Raw genomic sequence first — 12108 nt, 5'->3', positions numbered from 1 at the left:
ACACACAGCACAGCATATGTATGAGGTTATACTGGGAGCAGATGTGGTCAAAGGTTTCCCAGCCTTCATTAGGCTAAAGCTCAAAATCTGGCAGTTAGACATAAATTGTCAACATTTAGTGAACGTTGTAAAATAGAAATATATTCACAGAACTAGAAGAAACAATCCTAAAATGTGTATGGCACCATAAAACAAAACAAAACAAAACAAAAAACAAAAACAAAAACCAAACAGCCAAAATAATCTTGTAAAGGAAACAAAGCTGGAGGCATCACAATTCTGGACTTGGAGTGATATTACAAAGCTGGTAGTCATCAAGACAGTATGGTACTGGCACAAAAACAGAACAGACACATGGATCAATGGAACAGAAAAGAAAACCCAGAAATGGACCACAACTATTCAGTCAATTAATCTTTGACAAAGCAGGAAAGAATAGCCAATGGGAAAAAGTCTCTTCAACAAACACGTTGGGAAAACTGGCCAGCAATACGCAGAAGAATGAAACCGGACCACTTTTTTTTACACCATGCACAAAAATAAATTCACAATGGATGAAAGACCTAAATTCAAGACAGAAAATCATCAAAATCCTAAAGGAGAACATAGGCAGCAACCTCTTTAACATTGGCTGTAGCAACTTCTTACTAGACATGTGTCAGGAGGCAAGGGGAACAAAAGCAAAAATAAACTATTAGGACTTCATCAAAATAAAAAGCTTCTGTGCAGTGAAGGAAACAATCAACAAAACTAAAAGGCAAAAACAACAACAACAACAACAACAACAACCCCTACACACACACACACAAAACCTAAAAGGCAACCTACAGAATGGGAGAAGATATTTGCAAATGACATATCAGATAAAGGGTTAGTATCCAAAATCTATACTGGGCACCTGGGTGGCTCAATGGGTTAGGAGTCTGCCTTTAGCTCAGGTCCTGATCAGGTCATAGGGTTGAGCTCTGTATCGTATGATACATGGAGCCCATCAGGGAGGTCTGTTTCTCCCTCTCTGTCTGCCCCTCGCTGAGGCTCATGCATATGCTCTTACTTTCAAATACAACCTTAAAAAAATCCATAAAGAACTTAACAACCTCAACACGTAAAAAACAAATAATCCAGTTAAGAAATGGGCAGAAGAAATGATTAGACATTTTTCCAAAAAAGATAACCAAATGACCAACGGACACATGAAAAGATGTTCACTATCACTCATTATCAAGGAAATACAAATCAAAACCACGATGAGGGACACCTGGGTGGCTCAGCAGTTGAGTGTCTGCCTTCAGCCCAGGGCGTGATCCTGGAGACCTTGGATGAGTCCCACACCAGGCTCCCTGCATGGAGCCTGCTTCTCCCTCTGCCTGTGTCTCTGCCTCTCTCTCTCTCTCTGTGTCTCTCATGGATAAATAAATAAAATCTTAAAAAAAAAACAAAAAACAAAACCACAATGAGATACCTCATCTCACATCTGTCAGATGTTGGTAAGGATGGGGAGAAAGGGGAACCCTCTTATACTGTTGGCAGGATTGCAAACTGATACAGCTACTGTGGAAAACAGTACATAGGTTCCTCAGAAAGGTAAAAATAGAACTACCCTAAGAGCCAGCAATTATACTACTAGGCATTTATCCAAAGGATACAAAAATACCGATTCGAAGGGACATATGGACCCCAATATCTTTTTTTTATAAATTTATTTTTTTTAATTTTTATTTATTTATGATAGTCACACACACACACACACACACAGAGAGAGAGAGAGAGAGAGAGAGAGAGAGAGGCAGAGACACAGGCTGAGGGAGAAGCAGGCTCCATGCACCGGGAGCCCGACGTGGGATTCGATCCCGGGTCTCCAGGATCACGCCCTGGGCCAAAGGCAGGCGCCAAACCGCTGCACCACCCAGGGATCCCTGGACCCCAATATCTTTAGCAGTTATTATCAACAATAGCCAAATTGTGGAAAGAGCCCAAAAGTCCATTGACTGATGAATGGATAAAGAAGATATCCATTCTAAGGTATTCATTCAAAGAGGATGTGGTATATATACAATGGCATATTACTCAGTCATCAGAAAAAAATGAATTCTTAGCATTTGCAACATTGTAGATGGAGCTAGAATGTAATACACTAAGCAAAACAAGTCAGTCAGAGAAAGACAAATAGCATATGATTTCACTCATATGTGGAATTTAAGAAGCAATACAGATGAACATAGGGAAAGGGGGAAAAGTTAGGGAAGCAAACCATAAGAGACTCTTAACTATAGAGAACAAAACTGAGAGTTGCTGGAGGGGAGTGGGTGGGGGGATGGCCTAGATGAGTGATGGGTTTTAAGGAGGGCACTTGTGATGAGCACTGAGTGTTACATGTAAATGATGAATCACTAAATTCTATTCCTGAAACCAATATTCCACTACATGTTAACTAACTAGAGTTAAAAACCTGAAACAAAACAGAAGAAAGATATTTTGTAAAACATGGACTATTAAAAGGGAATAATTCTTTACCTTATATCATTTATAATTTGGTATTCATTATTCATTAAATTTAACAACATTTCTTTGCCTAATAGAGGATATGCACCATCCTCTCTGTCCTGCTAGTGACATTCAGAAAAAAGCAGCAATAGTAATAAAAGAATTTTAGTACAATTTATAAGAGAAATCTTGGAAACCCCCATAAATCATATTACAAAGTAAAGAAGAAAATATTTTAAATTCAACTTTAAAAAAATCAGACAATATTATTATAAAATAAATGGGAATTAGAGAGAGAAATAGTCAAATCATATCATCTAATTCCAACAAAACCAAGGAAATAACAGAACAGTGCTGGCATGCCACTGTGCTGGGATGCTGTTACATATAGAATCATTCAGCCTAAACCTACAATGAAGTTTAATTCTGGTCTCCCTCACTTTTGGTGGAGTAAGATGCCCAACTATTAATTTTATTTGGATTTTTTAGAGGAAGAGTTCTTCCAATATTCTACAATGAGATTGTGGTGATAGTTGTATAACTGCAAAATTTTTTTAAAGATTTTATCTATTCATGAGAGACACACAGAGAGAGAGAGGCGGAGACATAGATAGAGGGAGAAGCAGGCTCCATGCAGGGAGCCTGACGTGGGACTTGATCCCCAGACGTCCGGGATCACGCCCTAAGCTGAAGGCAGATGCTCACTGCGAGCCATCCAGGTGACCCTAACTGCAAATATATTGAAATTAATTGACATGTACTCTTAAATCTGGTATGTTTTATATAATTCATGTATCTCAAAAGACCTGATTTTAAAATGTGCCCTCTACTGGGAAACTGGGGTGAGTCAGGCTACTAATGTGGAAGTCTACGGGTCTTCCTGGCCAGTTACAAAACAGTGTGAGTCTAGGAGGCTTGTTAGGCCAGCAGCAGGTGAGGACACCACAGGATTCAACCTGGCCAACAAGCCAACAATGATCAAATTAACTTTGCCTCACTCTTTTCCTCTTAAAAAAAAAAAAAAGAAGAAGAAGACAGGAATAAACATACTGGCTGAAGAAAAAACGTTCTTCAATGTACAACTGTTTTTGCCAAACCCATTTCTTCAAAAAATAAAAAATAAAAAATAAAAACAACCCTGAAAATAACTATCAGTCACTAGAGTATCTGGTACACACATAGTGACCATTAAGTGAAATTAATGAAATGTAAATGTACTTGAGGTTGCAGGGGAAAAAGGAAACTAAACCAAACAAATTCATATAGGGGAAAGTAAACAAAAACATATAACTTCATATCATGAAGCACAGAAATGTTTCATGTTCTACAGGCCACTCTATTTCTATTGCTAATTGAACTATTCCTAGTATATTTTATATTAGTACACAAATCCATAAGTATACCATATAAGCATATATACTATTCTAGATGACAACATGTCTTCATATTTCACAGAACAAGAGATAATGCAGTAGAACATGCTCGGACAGATTTCTCCCTTCTAATGCTGAGATGCCTGTTAATTTAAAGGGCAAAAATGCCCCCTTTATCTTTCTTACTAGGCAATGTCTTTGTAAAGTAACAATCCTTCTATTTAATAGGTAATATCTCTGGTATTGTTATTGATTTTAGCAGACTTCTGACTCTTACAGTGAATTGGTGAAATTAAGATTGTAATAAGATAATTAAGTGATTAGAATCCAAGCTTTATTTTCTATTGAAAACATATTTTAATTGTATTAAAATACTACTTGATAAGTTTTTTTTTTTTTGAAATACTGTTTTTTGACACCTTCAATGGCTACCAAATTTTTAAAATGTTTTTCTCTGGAAAATTTTTAATATTAAAAAAAAATGACTGATAGAGTAAACCTCCATATACCATCATCTATTGATCCAACAATTTCAATACTTTGCTATGCTTGTTTTACCTATCTTCTTATGTATATATTTATTACTATATGCCTTAAAGAAAATTCTATACCCCATGTCTTCCATTGCTACATATTTAAAAGGCATCTCTAGAAAATTATAAAACTGATGTTAGTCAAATTTTTCTTTAGTTTGAGACATTACTAAATAGAAATGTAAATCAAAGTATCTATTTGCAATCATACTAAAATAATGTTTAAATTTTAAGATTTTATTTAAAAGGCAAAGTATTTAAAATTCTAAGTGGCCTACTTCCATTCAAATATATTTTTTCCTATTATAAATTATCATCCAAAAGTATAGACAAAATTATGAACATTTAACTATTAAAGAAAAAGCAATGGCAAACTTATAAGTCATGTTTGTTTCTCTATTATATTTAAATATTTGTTTGATAATATAAGTCCATAATTCTTCCAAATGCTGAAATAAGAAATATAATCTGCCCTTTAAATGTATAAATCCTTTACCCCAAAATGAGTAGGGCAAGCTTCACATATAGTAAAATATTTAAAATTCCAGAGTTTAACTTATAATATATAATGCAATTTGTGTATACTGGCAGTAAAGTAAATATGTTAGAATATCATTTCCATGTGGGTTCACTTCCATTGATATAGGCTAATATTATCAGTCAGTGTAAAATTTAAGCAAAATTAGTTATACCAATGAAACAGCTTTATAAAACTTTTACATAAAAATATATGAAATTTAAAGTTATAGAAGCACTGATACAAATACTATACTACTGTGCCAATGATTCATCACACTAAATTAGTATTTTAGCTCTAAGAACCACATTTTGACTTTTATTTAATTATATTTCATATATGATTTTTTTACATGTGTACTTTACGACTAATGAGGATTTTAAAATTTTATTTTAAATACAATTTTCCATCTTCATCTTTATTTCCTACAAATCCATTTATTTTTTAAATGTTTTATTTTAATTTGTGAGTTAATATATAGTGTTATATTAGTTTCAGGTATACAATATAGTGATTCAACAATTCCATACTCCATTTTTATCTTTTTTGGCTTTCTATGTATCTGTGATTAAACCATACCTTCAAAGTAATCATCTCTTCTGGGCTGTGCCATCTTTGGTGATTTTGCAACAGAAGTTTCATTTTCATTATTTTTGAATAATGCTAGGGAAACAATGGGATATAGACAAAAAAGACAGTAAGACAAAAGTTAAGCTCTGGCTCATTCCTTCTCTGAAGTGGCTATATATTTTTACAATAGTATTAAAAAATACCCACTCTATAAGGCACTGTGAAACTGGTAATGACATATTTTTGAAAGTTTCATAATATGAAATGGTAACAAATCATTTATATATCGTTGGTTATCTGATTAATACTTAATACGTAATACAAAGCACAGAAATACTAATAATGTGAAAAAATTATATTAAAATTTTCTAGTTATGGTATCATCTCTTTATTTGAGGAATTGCCTTACTATTTATTATTTTAGCTCCTTTCTTATATTCTCAATATTTCTGCTGGAATAAAGTAAAATTTCCACAATAGCATGGTTAGGTAAAAGGCATTATTATAGGAAAAACCATAGGCCCTACTTTTCTCTCTTTTGCATATGAGGACTGGGATATAGGAGATGTAAGCAATATAGGATGAGAGATAGAAAAAAGATCATTTTATTCATCGTACAGATAAATGAATGGTTTCTCTTTGATCTTCGTGTATTAGATATCAAAGAAATTATAAAAATTCTATATTCACTTTATAACCAAGAGCATTAAATCTATTCATTTTACGAAATAAACAGGATGGTTGTAAACACAGAGCCCTATAATTTATTGGTAATGGGGGATTTGTGCAATTGTAATTTTTGCTTGTTGAAGAACTGTAAGAGAAAAAAATAATGATGTAAGTAAGAAGGGTAGAATAAAGAGTGGAAAATTACACATTTAAAGTAGGTTAACATAAAGCCACAAGTAAAGGCAGGATACATTTTCTTACTATCTTACATCATCTTGTAAAAAAGAGACTAAGATTCTTTGATTAATTGCTAATGCAATGTATAATTGAATATTCTAAATGGAAAAGTAGGATTTTAATAGTGTAACACCCAAATTATATATTTTAATTAAATGCTAAGGTAGTATATTTTTTAGAATGTTAATTAGAAAAACAGAATAGTAGTTGCAGAATTATTTTTCAAGCATGTGGAAACTAAAGATTTCCATTAATCTAGCAATAATTTATTCTTTTAAGCATGATTTACATGGTTCACAGAGATGATATTTCTCAAGATTAAGGAGATATTAGTCAATATTTGGGCATATCTCATAATTAGGTGTGACCTAAGATATTATGGAGTTGGGTACTTCTATATGAATTCAACATAAATTATCAATAAGTAACAAATTTTTAAAAACTAAAAACCTTGTGTATATATATTTAATACAATATATATTATACATCATCTTAGCCATTTACAGAAAAATATACTGACACATCAAAAGGAGCATTAGTCAGGGAAGACAGGTTACCATGGGCTTCTTATTTTGTATGATACTTTATAACAACTGATCTTTCTAAACATTCTCCTGCTCTTCTTGCTTTTCTGTTTGATCTATGTATTTTCTGTGCAAAAACATTACAATTCGACAGACTTGAGTGAGACCCAAGCCCCAACTTTTACTAGTTGTATGATTCTGGAGAAATTGCTATTACTCTCTGCCCTTCCCCTGTCTGTCCAAAAGAAATAATATTGACTGTGAAATACTACAGTGAGAAATAATGAAAAAATGTGTGTAAAGCATTGAGACTCATGTCTACATCAGTGTAGGTGCTCAACAAATGGCAGCTAGTAAATATATAATAACAACATAAATAACAATAAAATATCCAACTTGGAAATTTTATTGTTGGAGAAGACTTTAAATCCTCCATAGAGGATTATCAAGATTAAGTAATACATATAAATTATTTAGAAGAGTTGTCTAGCTCAATTTACTCAAAAAGATAATTTTATTCATCAAGGGCACATAAAGAATACTATATTTTCAATATCCTTTTATTCTAAAACATTCTGATGTTTTAGAATAAACCTTAATTTATTTAAATCTTACACTCATGTAAACTGCAAAGGGATAATGATAAGACGCAAGAAACATAGTAATTGTAGATGGGGAAAAAAATCACTTGAGTTTGATGTCCCTGGAAACATCACTGTGAAATAAGATACTACTCCTACCCTCAAAAAATACAAAGTCAAGTAGGAAAGCCAAGGTACAAGTTTATTGTAAAGAGTAAAGCTTATGATAGCTTTTTCTTGCACTATAAAATCAGCTTTGTACATTGAAATCTACTCCTTTGAGATCATCATGTTGCTGTTTTTAAAATCTTTTATTTCCCAGTATGACTTGTCAATGTCTGGGAAATAGGTTTTAAATACATTTTAATAAAATATTTAAAGAAACCCATAAGGAATCTGAGTTTCTATTATGCATGTAGCTCTATACTTCATTATTTCATTTAAGTAACACAATTTTATTTGGACATTAGGATATCCTTAAAATTATTTAATCCCCTCTATAATCCTTTTTCAGTTTCTATAGTTCTAATCTTAGCTCACTAATTGATAATCTTGTTAACTTCATACATGAAACCCTGCTTATTATCAATTTTACATATACAAGTACATATAAGTACAGCAGTACTGTAAAATATGTTTTAAGGCTACATGACTGCTTTATCTCTATTTTATTTATTTTATTTTATTTATTTTTAGGAGGGCAAGGGCAGAAGGAGAGGGAGAGAGGGAGTCTTAAGCCGGCCCCATGCCCAGTGTGGAGCTCAACGTGAAGCTTGATCTCACAACCCTGAGATCATGACCTGAGCTGAAATCAGCAGTTGGATGCTTAACCAACTGAGCTACCTAGGTGCCCCTGTATTACATCATTTATAAGGAGTATTATTTACTAATTTAAATTTGCCTTCCCAAATAGAAACATATATTTAAATGACTGTATTATACACATCCAGTCATACACATACACACAGTCAAATGTATTCAGTGACTTTTATCTAATTTATTGCTGACTCAGTTAATAGTTATTTATTGAACATCTACCATATGCCAGGCATGGTATTAGGTTCTGGGAATTCAGTAGGGAATAAAGAGAGTCTCGGCCCTCCAGGATTTCGCAATTCAAATAGACTTTATTATTGTCTTGTTGAGAGCACACAACAAAGGAACATTTGATCAAATTCCTTATAAAGTCTTTTTGGAAATCCCTGAAGCAAAATAAATCATCAACGAACTTCGTTTTGTCACACTTTTGCCTATGTATTTTTCCCTTTTGATCCTTAACATTCATTCCTTAGTTACCTTATCATTTTGCAACCTGATCTCTTTGCTATAGCCCATGAAGTGCTCAATTCACATTAAAAAGTTAGCCTAGAGGACGCCTGAGTCGCTCAGTGGTTGAGCATCTGTCTTTGGCTCAGGGCGTGATCCCAGAGTTCTGGGATCGAGTCCCAAATCGGGCTTCCCACAGGGATCCTGCTTCTCCCTCTGCCTGTGTCTCTGCCTCTCTCTCTCTGTGTGTCTCTCATGAATAAATAAATAAAATCTTTTTTAAAAAAGCCTATTTTCGGGGATCCCTGGGTGGCGCAGCGGTTTGGCGCCTGCCTTTGGCCCAGGGCGCGATCCTGGAGACCCGGGATCGAATCCCACGTCAGGCTCCCGGTGCATGGAGCCTGCTTCTCCCTCTGCCTGTGTCTCTGCCTCTCTCTCCCTGTGTGACTATCATAAATAAATAAAAATTAAAAAAGCCTATTTTCTACCTGCTTAATTCTTGACTATAACTAAATGTTACCAACACAATCTCAAGCTATTTTCATTATTGAAATAAAATCAGAAAGTATTTATTGAATGCTTAATATGTACTTGACAGTATGCGAGGTCTTACAAACAGCTGCAAGATGATTCTTACATCTTACTGTGGCCCTACCTTTATAACTAAATTAACCTTGTTTGCTTCATCCTACTCTTTCTTCACTCTATGAAATTTTGAGATGTGACATGCATTAAGTACAATAGATGTTGGAAAACCACATTATGTTTTTGTCCTTATGTACTTAGCGCTTAAACTTATCATTTGCTCTTTTTTATTTATATATATATTTTTAATCATTTGCTCTCTACACAAACCCCTATACTCAGAATCCATCCTCTCTAAGGCGTGCTCTGCATCAACAGCACGCACTTACTCTCTTCCCCGATCCTGCTCAATCTTGCTACCAATTATGCTCAGTACTTTTAGGTTATTGACTTAGGTTTTCAATAAATCAGCAACTCTCATCTTGCACATGATGCTCTCCAACTGCAGTTATAAACCCTAAACTTCCCTAGGTATCTGCTAAATTCCAACACAGATCACCAAATTCTAAAGCTACTTTTGTGCATGAGACAACAATAAAAAATAAAGACAAACAAAACCCCCATAAGAACAAGAGCAGTCATTACCTGTTTGTTCTTATGCCCATCATATTTATTAATCAATAACTTACTAGGTATAACAATAATCAGAACCGAAACTCAAACTGAGTAAATATAACTCCTCAAAATTTTAGATTTCATCTTATGGCTTTCAACCAATTCCCCTTTCCATTTCCCATCCTATTCCTGCTTTTTCTACTTAAAGCAGATGGCCTCATTTATCCCAAAAGAAGTCATCATTACTGAGTCTCTCCTGAGGGTTGCCTGTACTGTATATTTCCTTGGCCTCTTCCTTCTTTACTAATCAGCAAACTCAGTGGTATTCTTCCTCTATTGGCAACTTTCTTTAAATTATTAACTCCATGCCTTTTGCCCTATTTTAACTCTCACCTTAAATCAGATATTGTAGACTCATATCCCTTGGTTAATAAATACATGTACAATATACAAACAAGAAGTATATGCGTTTGCTACTGAGCAACTTGTGCTAAGGATTTTCGTGATAGAAATTTGAGTTAAAAGCTTCTATAACCTGTGCACTTATGCCTTACCTCTCTGAGGATTACTGCTTTGTTTAGACTGGAGGATGTAATTGATTCCATTTAATTAAAAGTTTTCATTCTTTGTTGCTCCACCTACCACCTTCCCTACCTCCATAGAGATGGCTAGTTTCCAGCAGTTTTATGGACAATGTTGCCCTCTGGTGGCTTAAGATTTTCAAGTTGGCAGGTTATCCATGTAGGATAAGAGATCAATCGATCAATTGATCTCCATGTATATTTGAAAATTAATAGTAAGTGTTCAGGTGTTTAACAGAATTTAAGTATCTAAAATATAATTTTAATTTATTAGTAAATAAAAGTTTAACATTATGGCCATTATTTTAGGCAGATTTAAATAAGTTAATAGCTTATCACAGACTGATTGAATTGTAAACTGGAAAGGTACTAGAAGGTTCTTTTTCTATAAGGAGAAAACCAGAGGCACAGAATCTTAAATGATTCATTCACAAAGTGATATAAGTGCTACATTATTAACTTAATAGAAGATTAAAATATCATAGTTGGAGAGGATCCCAGTGACCTTCTTTGTCATGACTTCATCCTTAATCTTACCTTGAATATTTCTATTCTGAATATCTGTTGTGAGGGGGCAGTAGAGAAAAAGAATGAGGAGAATTTAAAGGTTTTACATTTCAGAATTCAAATTTTAAAGAAAAAATTGCTTTTATTTAATGAATGTAATAATATTTTGATTAAACAAAAGCAAAATAAAAGCTTAACAGAGATATAAGACCTCCTACAGTAGTAAGAATGCAATTTGGTTTGCACTTATGTAATTGGTGTAATGACAACCATAAAAAATTATACAATTGCCATTTTGGATTTTTACCTAACAGACCACACTTAATGACTACTATCAAGTGTTAAATTTAAGAGGTGGCTGCTAACTTGTATGTCTGGCTGTCCTTTTACATTTTTTACCCTACCATGCCACCTTGTGACAGATAAAAACAGGCTTAATTTTTGCCTGATGATAATTATATCAAATTTTTGACCATTAAAACAAAGGTTTTTATGGATGACCATAGATTCCTTATTAAAACTTTTGCCAAAAATATTATTTACTGTGCTGATTTATTAAAAATGAATTCAACAACAAAAATTCCTTAGTTATAAGAATTAGCTAGAAAGACCTATATATTTCCAGAGACAGATTTTAACAAGATAAATTTTATTTTAGGTTCACTATCAGAAACTACTGAAACATTGCAAATATCTTTAAAAAATAGATTTTAAACATAAATAAGTAATAATTATTTGTTAAACATTGGCTGAATCGGTACTTAAGCCTCATCTGGTATTTGAACTTCCCGTAGGAGCCTCAGAAACTTACTGCTCTCAAAACAGCTATTAAAAAAAATAGTTGATATTATTGAAGATGAATAAAAATATACATCAAAGCAATAAAAATAGTTTATCAAACCACCCTGACTTACTGTACTGGATTTTACTTCCCCAGGACTGAAAGAAAGTCTCACTATTAGGAAGAGTCTGGAGTCACTAACCACTACATAGTACTCCATTCACTGAGTTCTGATGAACTTCATAGGAGTTTACAACTCAGGAGTGTGGGAGGCACAAAGCAAGTTGAACGGAGTGCATATTTATATTTTCTTTAAAAGTGCTTAAAATTTCAATCTTTCAAAGC

General features: G+C 33.4%; 1 protein-coding gene across 1 annotated transcript in view; it reads right to left on the bottom strand.

Annotated features, from left to right (window-relative positions):
- The window catches only part of LRRIQ1 (leucine rich repeats and IQ motif containing 1), a 189908-nt gene that overhangs the window by 71045 nt on the left and 106755 nt on the right, over positions 1-12108 (bottom strand). Inside the window, exon 22 of the mRNA XM_055342046.1 lies at positions 5482-5588. Within this exon, the coding sequence (XP_055198021.1) occupies positions 5482-5588 (107 nt within the window). The remainder of the gene's footprint in view (positions 1-5481; positions 5589-12108) is intronic.

This window comes from Nyctereutes procyonoides, unplaced genomic scaffold (assembly GCF_905146905.1).
Source record: "Nyctereutes procyonoides isolate TBG_1078 unplaced genomic scaffold, NYPRO_anot_genome, whole genome shotgun sequence".
NCBI lineage: Eukaryota > Metazoa > Chordata > Mammalia > Carnivora > Canidae > Nyctereutes > Nyctereutes procyonoides.
This window is presented reverse-complemented; position numbering and strand designations above follow the sequence as displayed.